Raw genomic sequence first — 18,533 nt, forward strand, 5'->3', positions numbered from 1 at the left:
TTAGGGGAGCCTGCTGGGTTACCACTTTCCGGCCTTGTGCCACATTTTGCTGAGTGGACAGCAAATAAATATAATCCATTTCAAATGGATAGTACCAGTCAAGGATCCGTCACTTGACACTCAGCCCAACAGATGAGGGGCCGGAGACCGGCCCAGCACTTGTTGGACTGAGGTACACCGCCTGGGTAATACCTAGGAGGTCCACCCTCCCAGGCCTTGCCACTGGGCTTTCCGGTGGGGCAAGTTTATTGCTTGTTGCCTGAGGCGCCCCGACCGGGGAATGCCGACGGGGTTACTCAGGCAATTTTTAAAATTGCAGGAGTGCCCCTCCTTTAGGGGAGCCTGCTGGGTTACCACTTTCCGGCCTTGTGCCACATTTTGCTGAGTGGACAGCAAATAAATATAATCCATTTCAAATGGATAGTACCAGTCAAGGATCCGTCACTTGACACTCAGCCCAACAGGTGAGGGGCCGGAGACCGGCCCAGCACCTGTTGGACTGAGGTACACCGCCTGGGTAATACCTAGGAGGTCCACCCTCCCAGGCCTTGCCACCGGGCTTTCCGGTGGGGCAAGTTTATTGCTTGTTGCCTGAGGCGCCCCAACCGGGGAATGCCGACGGGGTTACTCAGGCAATTTTTAAAATTGCAGGAGTGCCCCTCCTTTAGGGGAGCCTGCTGGGTTACCACTTTCCGGCCTTGTGCCACATTTTGCTGAGTGGACAGCAAATAAATATAATCCATTTTAAATGTGGAAATTGATGAATCGCACAGGTAAGAAATTCATTTTTATACTATGAAAAGGTTAGTAATTGCAATTAAGAATAGGAAATTGGATCAAAAAATTTTTGTAACTTGTCTTCTTCCTAAGATTAAGGGTGGTGGTGTTTGATCAACACTGCTGGGGAGCCATGATGTAATACACTGTTTTGTTTTTAAATCCCCGAAACAGTGTTTCATGGTAAATAACTGATGATCCCTTGAAAAATAAAAAAATTGGTATTATAGTAAATTTGAGAGTTGATGCAGTGATTGCAGGTGATTAAATGACTTACTGACTAGATGTTTTTTTTTTTTTTTTTTAACGAATGATAAAAAATAATTTTTTGTATAGTTTCAAATGTTAAAAACTTCAAAGACTATACATATATATATATATATATATATATATGTGTCCCAATAAAATGTATACTTTTTTACATGATCATAAATCCAACATTTATTATATTTTTTTATGTGTATGAGGAATTACTTTAAGGGGAAAAAAACATTCTAAATTGCTAACGGAAGACCGTGAACATAAGAGAAGTGCAACAATGTTCACAATTACTCGTTTCCGTGATAAGTTTGAGTACGAAGTAACAGTTAAAAAATGTCCATAAGAATCACTCTGGAAAAACATGATCATCAGGCAGCCTCACAAAAGCAAGAGAAGTCATCGAGAGGTATCATCATTCGTCCAGAAAATCTATTCAGCAACCAGCCAGAGAAATAGGAGTTCCAAAATTTTAGTCATGGATCACAGTGGCCACCAAATTAAACACATTTGATAATTGGCTGGTTTCTATATTTGTTCACAGTATTTTGATGTTAAACTTTTCGTTATTATAAAAAAATGTTGATTTCATAATCATTTAAAGAGTGTATAAATTTTATTGGGACACCATGTGTGTGAATATATATATATATATATATATATATATATATATATATATATATATATATATATAATCTCCGATCCCGCATTTTGCTAATTCCTACCCTCTGATGAGAAGGAAAGTATTTCTTCAAAACTACGCGGATTATCTAGTGTTTCCTTTTCAGATTAAATATGTTTTTAACTCATTTCAAAGTGTTTTTTAACATGTTTTATTAACTGTTTGCTCGTATATATATATATATATATATATATATAATTGTTATCTATTAGTTGTTTTACCTGTGGTATGTTTACGAGTGGAATGCATTACCTTAATGCTAATTGGGAATAATTTTCCCTCATATATATATATATATATATATATACATACAAGGTGTCAGGAATAAATTTGACAGTTTTATCAAGAAAACAAAAAGGCACTTGGTATCTATAAAATTTAATTGATCTCAAAGAAATTCAATCAGCAAAGAAATTAGATTATCGTTTTACTCAAAATAATCGCCATTTTACAGTTTCCCTTTGAAGACCCTCAAAACCACTTTAATTCTATCGATTAACTGGTCTCTTGTAGTACTGGCACGGCGTGTGGTATAATCCATCGGGTCAAGATCAGGGAAGTTTGGAAGCCAAACATTAGGATTTGTTTAATCAAACAAAATAGCCAACAACTATTTTGTCATACATACAGCCTATTATCAGTTACCCTTGTTATCTAAACCCTGTGTATCGCTTTATTGCAGGTAAATATATTGCATTTCATAGGAATTTCAAAATTTAAAAAAATATTGACCTGCAATAAAGCAATATACAGGGTTTAGAGTTTAAGTGGTTAGCGACTCCACGTAGGCATCTGAATTCAACCTGTTTGAAAAAATACGGAGACATCAAATCACCCTCTGAGGTGATACCCATCCAAAAACGCGAATAACTTGTATCATGATGATTCACATCAACCATCAAAATCGTGGTCGCCGCTCAATGCTCCCTAAACACTGTAAAAACAATTTGCTATAAACCAGAGAATTGCAATGGAGACTATGAAGCAGAATTCCTTGAAAATCTGCAGGAAAAGTATTGGAGCCATTGAATTTGGGCTTTGTCTCGTGAATTGAATGTTTTACATTTTATTATGAAGCCTACACTCAATGAAGACCTCTGCTACTCCTCGGGCAGGTGTTGCAGAGGCCAACTTTTCACAGAAACGGCTCACAAAAATCGTCCGATAAAGGCAAAGAAACTTCTGAGCAAAGTAAAACATCTTATTTGATGATTTTGCAATCATTAAAAGCATAACATGCAAAATAACAGATGGCTTGCATACAATATTAAAGACTCTCCTAGATTCATGCAAAATAAATTTTCCCAAACTGTAAGCCACTCCCTGAAGGCAAAAAATATACCACAATTTTAGTAGTTGTTATTTATTTGTTGTTTTGTCTGTGGTGACTTCTACAAGCATTACCTTAATGCTAATTAGGAATAATTTTGACTCACCCATGTGATGTCCCCAGATGGAGAAGGAAATACAAGGATTGTGCAATAAGTAATGACCCTGACCCACTTCCCATAGCAGTAGAGCAACTAAACTTGACACAGTTATTAGTCTTTCTCTACATAGGAACCACCCAGAGTTATGCATTTCTCCCATCGTTTGCTGCAGCTCTGGAGACCGTTTTTGTAGAACACCCCAGGTTGATCCTCCAACCACAACGTGACTTCAGAAACCAAGGCTGCATCATCTGGGAAACGCTTTCCTTTCAAAAACAACTTCATGGCTGGTAAGAAGTGAAAGTCAGAGGGTACAAGGTCAGGAGAGTCAGGAGAATGGGGAGGATTTCATAACCACCCGCCCGTGCTTCTGATCTAGTGACATGCGAGTTGTGGACTGTAGCGTTGTCCTACAAGACAACACTCTTACCCCGTCTCTTGATTTTGATCTTACCCCGCCTCTTGATTTTGATAGCTTCCCTTAATTTCCTCAAAAGTGAAGCATAATAGGCTCCTGTAATTGTGGTACACTTTGCCAGGAAATCTGTCATTATTACTCCGTCCTGGTCCCAGAAGACTGTGAGCATGACCTTGTTAGCGGCAGGCTGCACCCTTGCCTTCTTTGGAGGTGGTGAGTCCAAGTGTTTCCACTGCATTGAATGGGGTTTGGTCTCTGGATCATAGTGATGGACCCAGCTTTCATCTTGTGTAATCAGTCTTTTGAAAAACTTTGACTCATTTTCTTGGCACATCTCCAAATTCATCTTCGAGCACGCAACGCGTTCTTGCTTCTGGAATGGTGTGAGCAACCTGGGAATCCATCTGGCAGCACTTTATGCATATGCAAATGGTCATAAATGATAGTTTCCACAGACCCTGTACTAATCTTGACATCTTGGGCTATTTGGCGAATAGTAATGCACCGATCTTCCAAAATGGCAGCCTCAACTTGACGGACAGATGCCTCATCAATGGCAGAAGGGGGGAGCGACCAGGTCTGGGAGCTGTTTCCATAGACTTCCGGCCATGTTTGAATTCACGATGCCAGCGTTTTACAAGGTCATATGATGGGGCATTATCACAATAAGTTTCTTTCATTTCATCAAAAGTCTCCTGTGGTGTGCGTCCTTTCAACTACAAAATCCGGATCACTTCTTGACATTCAACATTCACACCTGACTCAGTTCAAACACCTGTAAAGCAGAAACTACAATTAGTTCAGAGCTGTAATTTGCCACATAACCCGTAGAGATATAAATCATTGCACATGCAAAATTTCAGCTATATCAGACAACTGAAAGTGGGTCAGGGGCATTACTTATTGCACGCCCTTCGTATATATTTCTAAAAAACTTTATTAGTTACAGACACAGGTTTCATCATTATATGACTGTGTGTGTGTGTGTGTATATATATATATATGTGTGTGTGTGTGTGTGTGTGTGCGGCATAATCATGTTGACACACCAGTTCTCGTCAGATCACCAAAGTTAGGCAATGTTGAGCCTGGCTAGTACCAGCTGGGTGACCATTTGGGAATTCTAGATGCTGTATGTGCTTTCCGCTTATCTTGGCATTGTTTCCAATTGTCCTGAACCTCGACTTGCCACAAGTATTCAACAATATCAACTCAGGATAGATGTTGTTGGAGATTGTGCAACTCTTGCCACAAAAATTTACATACAGGCACCCTTACAGTGGGTATCCATAGTCTTTTATATATACTGTAGTTATATTAGAAAGTGAAAAATAAAATCAGAAAACAAAGCTAGTTTGGTGTAATTATTTCTTTTATTTCAGTTCCATACAATTTTGAAAGAAGAAATAATGAAAAACCATAATTGTGCTTAATCACCGCTTCAAAGATTTGAATTCTTGACCGTTTGGTTTGTAGTCTTGGACAAAGTCAGAGAGTAGTCCAAGGTAAAAAAATAAAAAAGTAATCAATTGATTTTTTTTTTGTATAAAATATAAGAGAGGAATAACACTAAAAAATTCATAAAAAGTTTTCAAAGATGGCTGACAACCAAATTATTATCAAGCATTAAATGCTCCGCAAATGTTTTAAAAAAATGCAGGGAATATGACTAATCAAAATTTTTCAAGTTTCCACCTTGTGTATTCAAAAAAAAAAATGGTGTCTAAATAAACAATTTGTATTTGTGATTTTGTCTGTTTAAGAATTTATTTTTATTAATTTATTTAGTTTTAACTCAGTTTAGCATTAATCGCTATTTTTACATATGTGAGAGGGTATATATATGTAAGTAGATATATGAGTGTATTTGTGAGAAATAGATTGTGTGTGTGTGTGTGTGTGTGTGTGTGTGTGTGTGTGTGTGTGTGTGTGTGTGTGAGAGAGAGAGAGAGCTATAGAGAGAAACTGTACACATATGTAAGTTTGAGAGACTGTGTGTGGTGTGTTTACTAACAGTTGATTGTTAGAATAGTCCCTTATAAGTCAAAGGAAATACCATCAGAAATAATAGCACTGAATCCATAGCAAAAAAAAAAATAATTAAGAGAGATAAAGAAAGATAGAAACCTAGCCAACAGAAAGGCTAAATTTGGATTTCATCTTTATTTTTTGTAAATTTAACTGACTTTGCAAAGTCACTTTTTCCTGATTCAAACAATCTAACCAAAGCTCAATAGATAACCCAACGGGTCACCTTTTTTTTCTTTTTTTTTTTTCTAGCAGATATATATCTATATAATTTGTATACTTGATTAACAAAACATAAAAAAAAATCTTTTTCACTGTTGTTCCATTTAGATCCATGGATTAAAGTGAGTGTCCGTTATGAGAGGCCAACGATTTCTTCAGTTTCTGGATCAATGTCAATATCATAGAAACACGGACGAGTTGATAAGCCAGGCATCGTACTCATCTGGAAAAAGAACAAAAAAAAAACACTCTTAATAATGGAGTCTAAAAAAAAGGAAAATATTTTTCATATCTATATATCTAGAAAAGTGAAATTGTCTGTGAGTGTGTACATTTCTCTACCAAGTTGCCACATCTGGGCAGGAGATGCTAGAAAGGACTTGGCCTGCCTTGATAGAGTTCAAAATAGACTTCGTAGCCTCGTAGGAGATGTCCTTTTCTCTTCCTTGCAACCTCTATCTCACAGAAGAGATGTTACGAGTTTGTCTCTGATGTATCGTTATTTTCATGGAAAGTGTTCGACTGAGCTTCAATCTATGGTCCCCCCTCGCCAAACTTTCACAAGAAACACTCGTCTAGCTGTAAACACTATCAATAATTCCCCCCACTCTTTATCTGTGCCTAAACCTAAACGTAGATTCCATGAACAAAGCTTCTTTCTTAGTTGTCTTCCGTTTTCCTGCTGACTACAATATGGTTGTCTTCAAGTCTAACGTAAATAAGTTCTTGATGAGCCATCAAATTTACCAAATTTTCATTACTAATGATTACTATATTGTCCAATTTCTACTGTACACTCTTTAACCCTTATCCTTGAGTGGCCTCTTGGCCTTGATAATGTGGTGATGCCTATGTAAAAAAAAAAAAAATTACTCAATTTTCTCTAGATTTTTTTCTCTAGATTTGACATAAGGGGTATTGAGATTTGGGAAAATCTTTTTAATCGGTTTTCAGCCAGAAATTTAGTTGCCAAGGGATCAAAGTTCAACGATTAGACCTTTGAAAACTCTACCAAACTTCTCCGCCAATTTTGAGTCTAAACACTTGAAATTTTAGAGGTAGGTTCTTTGAACATGGATCAAACTTTTTAATTTGATTTGAGCAATAAATGTTAAGGTGTCAAAATTGAAATCAAAGTTAAAAACAATTTTACATCTCAGCCAAGTTTTGATCTAAACATATGAAATTTTACATAAAGTGTATTCAGACATAGGGCAAGCTTTTTAATCGGCTTTTGGCCGAAAAATTTGACTGCCAAGGGGTCAAAGTACAAAAGATTTGACCTTTGTGGTCTCTAGCAAACTATTCAGCCAATTTTGGGTCTAAACATCTTAAATTTTATATAAAGGGTATTTAGATATGCAGCAAGCCTTTTAATCAGTTTTAAGGCGAAAATTTGGCTGCCAAGAGGTCAAAGTTTATAGAGTTGACCGTTGCAGATTCTACCAAACTTCTCCGCCAATTTTGGGTCTAAATTCTCGAAATTTTAGATGTAGGTTACCTAGACATGAGTCAAACTTTTTAGTACATACATATATATATATATATATATATATATATATATATGCACATAAAGTTATGAACAGTACACAAGGCCCGAGCATTGAACAAAAACGCTTTTGTATAGATGCACGCCACAAAAAATAGTAGTTACTTTAAGGGAGACCTGACGTTGTCCAAGATTTAATGAGAATCCACAAATGTTTTACATTGCCATAATTTTATGGTCATTGAAATCGATGAAATCACCTATTTTTCAATCAAATCCATTAATTGCCTCCTCGAGTTAGGAACCCATCATGTTGCTTCACATGCGTCCCCGAAGTGACATTGCACTGTAGAAAACCTACTGTTGATTTTATAAAAATTATTTTTATATATAATGGCTTTCATTAAAGTTTAAAATGTCAGTTATGCTGTAAACAGAAACATTTATTTCAAAAGTGTCCCTGTCATATCAAAGAATCTACTGTTGATTTTATATGCCTGGCCTTTCTGCTTGTGTGGTAATAAAACTTCACAAATGGAGTGTGATGTTAGGTTGTATAAAGCATTAACTTTAATCAAAATCGCCTGCTCCTTCTTTCATTGGATTTTTCAATTATTGATTATAGATACTTATCAAAGATATTTCCATACAAAACCTATCTAAGAACACTGCCAGACATTTAAAATACATTTGTGTTAAATTTCGAAAAAACTCTGCCCAGCAGTTTAGGAGTCCATTGGGAACGAAGTTATATACACACAAAACTACACACACAAGTTCCTTTCATATGATAGTAAAGATTTTCCTTGGACTGAAATCGCCCTTGAGTAGAGAACGGCCAAAACTAACAAACATAAAGCATTATGAATCCAGCAGTTTCTACATCACCATTTAACCTGTAAGTTGTTAAATGTGTTAAAAGTTATACTTCATCCATTGATCATTTTTGAGTGGTTATTAAACAAATGACATGCATTGTCAGACTTGACAATAGATGATCACATAATTATTTATATATTTACAACTGAAGAATTACTTTATACTGAGGACGTAAATCACTGAGCGACATGTCCAATTTCAAATATTGGTTGGCTCGAATACAAGGGACATAGCTCTATTTTTCAAAATGCACATTATCTCAAGGGAGAAAACAAAAGGACAAAGAGTTACTTCTCCTTTAAATATAACTTATTTAATTATTATTTTTAGGTGGAATGTAGCAATGTAACACTAACATATAAACTTATCAGATCTTAGAATTTAGTCCCAAATAGCATTACATTTGACACATCGATATCCAATTCTGGTTAACCATTTTGTCTTTTTTTTTCTCGCATATTTTTTTAATACTAAATTGACTTTGGCTTCAGTTTATTTGTTAAGCGAATTATTCCTGTTAGGAAGATTATTACAATGGAGATAATTGTAAATATTTAATTGCATAATGTAAGGGAGATAAATCTGTACTACCGTCTTTTGATCTTACCTTTCTGTGCTATTGACTCAATACCTTATTTCATCATCATCATCAGCAGCAGCAACAGAATCTTTTTGATTTTTTTTTACATGTTATGCATTGGATGGCTTTCAGAAATTGATTTCCAAAATAACCTATTTCTTTCTCTCAAGTTTAATCCTATCATTTTCTCACATGTATTCCTTGGCTTCCTACTGTGAACTGAACTGGCTACCTCAACTGTTCTACATCCACTAATCCCATAACGTTAGTCACATCTTTCAATGTGGTTATATCATAAAAGTCTCCTGTTCTGCACATATCACCCTATACTGTCCAAATTTAATCTTCCTCTAAGGCTTTCAGGTCTAAACTTATCTTTAAGACTCACATTACATATGCATTGTATGATTCTGATATCATTTCTCCTCATGCAACACATGGCCTCAACCCTCACTGGCTAGTTTTCACTTTCATATATTATATATTTTTAAAAAATTATATAGTTTTCCACACACGTCTTAGATTTTAAAAAAATTTTCTCCCATAGTATTGCATCTAACATGACGATACATGATTCTGCCTAACAGGTTCATCCTTTTTTTTTTTTTTTTCATATTCTGCATTTTTGTTGAAATACCAAAATGTCTTTGGCTTAAGTAAGGAAAAAATGATTCCGGTTAGGGAACTTGTTATGATGGAGACAATCCTCAATAATTAACCAAATTATATGTGGATAAATAATAAATTGTTAACTATTCTGCACTTTTACAAATGGATTGTCAACTATTCTGCATTTTCAACTAAGAATTTCTGGAGTTAAATCCAAGACACTTGTCAAAGCTTATTACTCCAAAATCTGTATCAACTTTATCTAAAAAAAAAAAAAAGAAAAAAATCGGACTTTTTATTCCAACTAGCAGCATCTCATTTGCATATGTAGTGATGAGAAATTTCTTTACTTCATGAAAATCGCCAGCATATAAATGAAAGCAGTAGTCATTTTTTTCTTTTCCTTATACTTTTCTGTTTAAACATTGCGACATAAAAGTGTTCACTGTATGCAATTTTTAAAGCATATTTTACTTTTGTAGGATGCAGTGTGTTAGATGAAACATACTACATTTAGAGAAAAATGAAGGAGAGTAATTCTTTACCCTTTGTTATCACCCTTGATTTTAGAGTAATTTACCCTTATACTCACCGACAAGAATAGGAAAACTTTTCCAATGGACATTTGATCAGCGACTACACTCGAATATGTCCTTATTTTAGTTGTATTTATATTAGAAATGTAATATTATTGTTTATCTATACAGAATCGTTTTCATCCAATTTATTTCTTCATATTTGTGTGTTATCATTCACAAAATACTACTTTTTTTTATTTCATAGTAATATGTAAATGAATTAATTAGCATAGTTGAATCAAAGAGACTATTAAAGTGGAAGATTGGATGAGCGAGACGATAAACATTAATAAATTCATATTTGGATGCTCGCTTCCAGAAATTTCTATGAAAATCCCACCTATAAATCCCAGAAAAAAAAGTTATAAACCAACTTACCGTTCCAATGAGTGGGTAAATGAATCCTGCACCAACACTTGCTCGGACATCTCTGATCGGCAGAATAAATCCTTTCGGTGCACCTTTCAAACTTGGGTCATGTGACAGTGACAAATGAGTTTTTGCCATGCAAATTGGAAGATCATTAAATCCCTGGAAGATGTGTAAAAAAAATTATACAGAATAAAAAAACAAACAAAATAAAAAAAAAGAAATGAAGATATTAGTTAAAATAAATATAATATAATGTAAATTTTGTGTTTGTTTGATTGTTGATGTATTTTATGGCATATTGACACTTTTCGGGTTATTTATTAACAAATCTTGGTCAGTTTGGCAAAAGCATTTTTGCTTCAATTTTTATGATTTTAAACATTTATCCAACTGGACGATCAAGGACAGAATAAATAATTTATCATTTAAGATAGTGTTGTTGAATTGATTGAAGATAATGTAAGAAGCATGTCAGGTGGCTTTTGATTGTAATTAATGGAGCTGATCTCAGTTCTAGGAGGAACAACACACACGCATTAATAAGAACCCAACAATCAGCAATGTAAGGTATGATTCCAACTTAATTAGGATACGAATGATTAAAAAATGATTGTATATGATCATCTTGATGACAATCTCTAGAACAATGCTCACAGATGATGAAAGAAAAACAGCAATGATCTCAATTCGGCTTTCAGCTATGAACAAAATGTCCTCAGTCAATGAAGGATTTCTTTCTTTCTTTCTAGATTGGGGGGGGGCAATTTTTATGTTTGACTCATTTCAAATTGGCCATTTTTGAGGGAAGGGGGAGCTGGATTTTCACCACATTAAAAACCAATCTTGTCTCTAGCTCTGTCTTCATAAGGAGACAAGTAAATTAGGAACATGACTAAACTGGATCCCTTTTCCATTAGCTAAGAGTTTCTTCTACCCATCTTTTGGGGGTTCGAAACTAGAATCTCAAAGAAATACTAGCCAAAAGACTCTCAAAGAAATACTTGGCAGAAAATCCTGTAGAATTACTAAACAAGAAAAGTTGAAAGAAATACTAGGCAAAATTAATAATCCGAGATTAAGCTTAAGGTAAGCAATACAAAATCCTGCAGAATTTAGTCTTACAAAAATAAAGATAAATCCCTATTAATGCCAGACTAAACAAAACGCCATGTTTGAATTTCAAACAATCATTTCCAAGCGAGAATTGTCTGAAAATCTTTCAAGCGAAGGAATTAAATGTGGGGAATCTGAAATACGAAAGCTGCCAGTGTTTGCTATCTTTGTTTGGTAAAACGTGCCAAGAAATGAATTCTTCAGTTTACAGGAATTCTTAGCAAAGTGATTATGAGTTACAAAAGAAGAAAAGAAAATCCGACAAATGCTGACGCTGGAGGAGGTGGCGGCGGTGGCAGAGATGTGTGTTTGGGGAAAAAGCAGACGTTGGAGAGATGAGACCCTAGGGGTGTATGAAATTTAGTGATGAGAAGGAAGGGAGCAATGGGTGCTGAAAGGTAAAAGTACAAACACACTCACATATCTATTTAAACACAGACACACACATATATAAGAGAGAGAGAGAGAGAGAGAGAGAGAGAGAGAGGGGGGGGTATAGTTCTCCACGGACACATATTCTGCCATCATATAATGATGACAGGACTCAAACCCACGATCACCAAGCCTTTAATGCCACAAAGAGCCGACCTGTAATCATGTGCTAACTTATCACTAGGGCTATGACAACAGCATATTCTTTTCCTCATTTTGATTCTCAGGTATATATATTCATTGATATCTTATATGTTTTTATGTAGAGTGATGTGGTTCTCGGTTGATTAATTGTGTCTAACTGTGTCGGATATATATTTGAGAGTCAAAGCAATGAAAAGAATATGCTGTTGTCATAGCCCTACTTTTCACTCAATAATTTATGTTGTAATGTTTTTCTTATCTTTTAGTGATAATTGTATTTTCCTGGTATTAATTACATCCTACAAGCCTTGAAGAGAGATGCCTCCTATTACATATGTAGGAGTTGCCTCCCTTACATATGCATTATCGCCACATATTTAGGGAGTGCAGAAATATATATATGTCAAGGTTGTGTTTTTCGTGATAGAAGCATTGATTGAATTTAAATAAAAAATACATACGAGATACGTTTGGAAGCCAAATTACAATGCAATATTATAATAATAAACAAATATTTATTTGTTTATTATTTTTCCAAATTCGGGATATTCTTCATTTCTATGTATTGTTGTACCAATTTTGATTCCAGAGTGAGAATGCCAACTCATGGATATGATCATGAATGAAGTACCTTGGTTGGGGAATACTACTGTAGTTGAACACGGTAGACAGAAAATATGATTTAACCATGCTGTTATAATTTATTAACCTACATCCAATAACAAACATATTTTATTAGATTGTGATATGCAAGACATCAGACCTCTTCTTGGAGGTTTAGTTTGATGGCAAGTCTGGTTTGGGAACCTGATGCAATCAGATGCAAACAAAATGATGGTAAACAAAAAGTCAAGGGTGATGCCCTGAATCTGCAGCCTCAATATTTCTTCTCACCGTCAGAAGGATGTAGTCTGAATAAAGTCTGATCTTCCTCCAAATTCGTTTGTGTTAGTTTGAACTCAACTTTGATTCTAGAACATGAAGTACTCAATCCAGGAGGATCGCTGTTGGCAAACGTTAAAAGATACATGGTATGCTTTTATTTTATACAAAATTATCTGTATTATTATATACAAGAAACTTTGTGTGTGTGTGTGTGTGTGTGTGTGTGTGTGTGTGTGTGTGTGTGTGAGAGAAAAAGAGTTCCCTATGGACTCCTACATTGTGGGCCGATTTTATTGAAGTTTCACACAAATGTACCATATGTACCTGGCAGTGTTCATAGATAGGTTTTGTACTGGAATGTCTTCGATAAGTATTCATAACTGCATTTTAAACTTTAATTCAAGCTATTATATAAAAATAATTTTATAAAATCAACAGTAGGTTCTCTATAGTGCAATGTAAACTACAATGTATTGTAGACAAAGTCACTGCGGGGAGGCATGTGACGCTTCTTCCTGGTGCACTGTGGCGGGTCCCCAACCAGAGCAGGCAATTAATGGATTTGATTGAAAAATTTTGATGACACTAAAATATGGGAGGGTGAAACATTCATTAATCCTCATTCGATCCCGGGCAACGTCGGGTTTCCCTGCTAGTCGGTTACCATCAAGATTGTCAGTTTTTTATTTTCCGAGTTCTGTTCCACAGACAGAATGACAATGACAAGCAAGACATGGTCTTTTCTGATTAATGATTATCTTCCTCTCTGATAATGTGAAAGCACCGCACCCCTTTTTTCCCCCATGTTAAGAATGGCTTTCTTGTCTGCTTTACCATGTCTAATTATCTAGTCAAATGGCTAGCAGAAACCGGAAGTCAAAGGGAGCAGACAATCCTGACTATAACTGAATTATTGTACTGTTTGTGATTTGCAGAGTTTCCGACCCCTTCCTTTCATGGATCGGTGTAGGGAGGGGGTATAACATAACAGACATTATTACCATGACTCAACCCTATGGGCTTTCTCTTTTTATTTTGTGAGTATGTCTAATTTACTTTCATTCCTCTCGGATAAGTCCTTTCTTATCAGCTACAATAATTTGCCTTAATTAAAGGTTAACACCCACATGAACTAGAAAGGTACAGGTAAGAAAAAAAAACAGGATTATTAATTAAGGTGTGAACAGCTAAATTACTTTTGTTTCTATTTATCTATTAACAATATTAACACATTTTTTTTCTAGTACTGGGGGGAGGGGGCGCTTAGCCTTGCTCGGTCATAAAATATGCCTTGCTCGGTCATAAAATATTTTAATTCATGCAAGTTCTGTATTTATTATTACGGAACCAAATCTCTATTGAATATTATATTGTACATAATATATAGAAGTGATTTCAAAAGTCCATAAAAAAAAAATGATTTGTGTCCTATCTGCTAGAATCGAAACCAAAACATTTAGTGATCGAGCTTCATTCCTTACCGTTTGAGCTATTAACAGTTAGATAAGACACATTTTAAAATTAAACCACTTCAAGCTACCTTGGAATTTGTGCATGCACAGAAGTAATAGAAATATGTCGTTAAGTTGAAATGAATATTTTGCATCCAACCATCCAAACAAAGATTTACACGCCAACCTTGGTATATGATTACTATTTCCTGTTAATTTCAGTATTGTGTAACCAGTAGTTTAAAACTTTATTGGTTAAATATTTATGCACATATCTATTGTTGTATTCAAAGAGAATATATATATATATATATATATATATATATATATATATATATATATATATAGCGTTTAGTTTGTTTGTAAACAGTTGATGACATTTTTTATATATATATATATATATGCTCTCTAACCTAAGAAGCAGTGATATCTGAGAGAATGATATGACAACAGAACAGATACTACCTACCCGCTGCCAAACAAATAAGGAGGGAGTAATGCCTAGGAGGGTGGTATCAAGACAAACGAACATATACTCCACCACCCTCTCCAAGGGAAGTAATGCCTGAGATGATAATATGACACAGGAACAGATACTACACTACCATACCAAAGAGAGGATAATACCTAGGATGATGGTTATGAACAAATAGAGGGGTTGGATAAAATAATGGAAACACCTTGTGAATTTTGTATCAATTAATAAGTGTTTTAAGCGCATAAAAATTGAAAATTACCAAAATGTTGGTTTCATGTTTTTAGCAAGATACGAGTCTTTCTGGCTTAGTCTCAGAAATGTCTACAGAGCCCTTGAAACGATAAAAGATGCACAAGATCTTTTCTGCCCCTCCCTCCTTTCCAACATTGGTCATATCTAGATAATTCAGTTGCACTATATTATATATTATCTGTTTTGAGTAATAAACAATATTATTTAGAATTACAAATTCAAAAAAAGATTAAAAAACAAAACTACGCAAAATTTTTTATGATGTATTAGTTTGGTGCAAAAATAATGTCGTTTTTATCAGATATATATACACCTAAAACGACTTTATTTTTGCACCAACCTAACACATACTCGGCACGGGACGAAGATGTCATATTTCAAAAATCACGTAAATAGATCAAGTAATTTTTTTATTAAGAAAATAAAATTTTATGATTTTTGGTGATTAAAAAGCTTTTTAATTATTTTGAATGCAAATAAAATAAGTTGAATTGAATTGTCACCCTTGAACTTTTTGCAAAATATAAAACAATATGGCGCCTCCCAGCCTCCTCATGGCTTCCTAATATATTTTGGTTTTCTTAATTAAAAAAATTTTTTGAAAAACACTATACGATCAATTTACTGAATTTATTTTTTAATAAATAAAATTTATTTTAATCCAAAGTTTCAAAAATTAAAATTTGATTTATTAAAGTAAAATGTTTTTTTTTTCTTTTCATTATCTAATGTTAAGTGAATTTCTTACATCAAGAAAGAAAAATCCAGTTATTTCAGTGAGCACGAATATGCCAGTTTGATTCAATAAAAGTGTATATCCCTGTCAGGGGAGATAATAATGTCAGGTTTTTGCAATCCTTTCAGAGAGGTGTCGACGCCCACCTACATACAAAGTTTGGTATTCCTAAATGGTTACCCATCTGATACTAACCAGGCTCAACATTGTTTAACTTTAGTGATCTAACAAGAACTGGTGAGTCAACTTGATGATGTCACAGTTTAGGAATTTTTCAATGAAATCCAATTAGAGCAAATAGCAGCAGCAGTATTACTAATATATATATATATATATATATATATATATATATATATATGTATGTATAAAAATGGGAATGTATGCTTGCTACTTACCGATAATCTAAAAAACTACTAGACTGATTGCTTCTGCATTTTAGTGTAGCATTTTCATTGTATCCGTGTGTGTTTTTATATATCTCTTTTTAATTATAACATTCTACTTAGTTTCCCTGACAATAGGAAGGTGGACCTGTAAATTCACTCTTGTCTGTTTGTGCGTTCGTCTGTCCGCACTTTTCTCAATAACTACACCTTGGAATTTTTTTTAAAATTTTGCACAAATATTAAACATGGTATGAGTAAAAAAAGTAACAGAACGGATTTTCCAGGAAAACTTTTGTTGCCTCCCCTCCCCGGGTGCCTTTTCGGTTAAAATGGCTAAAATTGACACTTTTGTGCTTATTTAAAAAAAATTGATGCCTTGGACTTTTATAAAACTTTCTGAAAAGTTGTAACTAACTGATTTTTATATAATTTTGTTTGTCTATACTTCGCAATAACTCTTGGGTGTGCTCCAGGGGCTCTTTTAGGGCTAATAAAAACACTCCATTTTGGGGAGTATTTTACCATATTTGTCGAAAATTTTCTGTGTATGTCTATTAAGCAGTTTTGTATGGTGTTGAACTCCAATTTGAATATGTTAAGGCCTTGGAGACTTTTGGGGCTAAATGGGGGGGGGGAATGATGGACTTAGTCATTTCTTTTTTTGCATGGTGCAGAACTCAAATTTCCATATGTTAAGGCACTGTTTGTTCATTTTCACCAGGATTTAACATCACCTGGAGCTTTTGGGGCTAAATTAGGGGGGGGGAGTAAACTTAGTTATTTTTTTATGCCTCGTTCACTCACGGGGGATCATGCATGCTTCACTTGTTATTTAATAAATTAGGTAGTTTTCTGTGTAACGATATTGCCATCTTTTTATATGGGAAATTATCACTTCCGTTGATTCACCGCTCATGTGACACCAATTATACTTGTACAATGAACACAAAGTTTATATTTTTTTCACCTTCTTTCAGTTTTTTTTTAATCTACTGAAAAACATTAAGTTATAACAAGTTTCATCATGAAACCACAAACTTCTATGTCTACTTACGTTGTATTAGAAACTGAATTGAGCAACCCCTAAAAATCTTTAAATATTGAATTTTTGGTATTTGAAGAAAAATTTTGCAGAATCTGGTAGATGAGTGTCTAATCAAAAATAATCTGCTGAAAATAACGAAAAGAACCTCTCTCAACGATATGAATAATAATTCAGTTTTGTGTTTCCAATAAGGATGAATTTGCTAGAACTTCATATTAGAAATTGAGCACCTCTTAAAAATCTTTAAATATTGAATTTTTTGCATTTTAGTTTTATTTGTTAGTTTGCAATCACTAATAATTCGCTCAAAAAATTGCAAAAAAAACGACAAAATGGTACTCTTGTAGAATTTGACACAGATCTTCTGGATTTTCCATCAATTATGGCTCGGGCTTGACTGGCAATCACCAATTAAGCCAAGCGTTGTTCAAATGTTGAAATGCTAAATCAGCATATTTTTTGTTGTTGCTTTTTGTGAAAAAATGTTTTTTTTTTAATTACTTTTCGGTGTTTTTGTTTATTATTTTAACGTTTGTTGACGAAAGAATTTGTAAATTTTTTTGAAAAACAATTTTTCTGTACTTTCACCTAACAATGTATGGTTTTCACAAAAAGTATTAATTTTTTCTTATAAAAAACAACTTCTGTTTATATAAAAAACGTTTACTGCTAAATTTGTTTAAAAAATGTAAGTTTTCTTGAGAAAAAATGTACTTTCACCTAACAATTTACAGTCCAAAATGACATTCATTTTTTTCTTAAAAAATAAACAACTTTTGTTGATAAAAAATTTTTTTTTTAAATTAAAAAAAAAAATTTGTGTAGCTTAAAATATATTTTCAAAACTTAATACCTAGCTCTATTTATGTATTGAGCACTGTCAAAAATAAATACAACAGATTTATGTAGATAGATGAATAATTTGAGAACTGGTTTATTCTGTGGAAAACAACCGTTTATTAAGTTGCCTGACCAGTTTTAACTGACCATTTGTTCGAAACATTAGCATGTCTAGTGTCGTGACTATGTAAATTTATTCATATTAATAAAAATATAGCTTACTCTTGTTTTATTGAGCACTATTAATAACCTTGTTAAATTCATTAGTTATCACTCTTGAATACCTTTAATATGTATATATATATATATGTATATATATAGTGTGTGTGTGTATATATATATATATATACACACACACACACACACACACACACACTACAGGTCATCCAGTGTTGCTCGATTGTAAAATACACTTAAATATAATATTTTAATTTATACAGATTCCATAT

General features: G+C 34.0%; 1 protein-coding gene across 1 annotated transcript in view; it reads right to left on the minus strand.

The window, feature by feature from the left end:
* Positions 1-4,919: 4,919 nt before the first annotated feature.
* LOC145296781 (C-1-tetrahydrofolate synthase, cytoplasmic-like) overlaps positions 4,920-18,533 on the minus strand; it is a 193,298-nt gene continuing 179,684 nt past the window's right edge. Inside the window, exons 23-24 of the mRNA XM_080142848.1 lie at positions 10,329-10,481; positions 4,920-6,038 (exon numbers count right to left, since the gene is read on the minus strand). Of these exons, the coding sequence (XP_079998974.1) occupies positions 5,949-6,038; positions 10,329-10,481 (243 nt within the window). The 3' untranslated portion in view covers positions 4,920-5,948. The remainder of the gene's footprint in view (positions 6,039-10,328; positions 10,482-18,533) is intronic.

Source organism: Euprymna scolopes, chromosome 2 (genome assembly GCF_053919585.1).
Source record: "Euprymna scolopes isolate OS-2025 chromosome 2, ASM5391958v1, whole genome shotgun sequence".
Lineage (NCBI taxonomy): Eukaryota > Metazoa > Mollusca > Cephalopoda > Sepiida > Sepiolidae > Euprymna > Euprymna scolopes.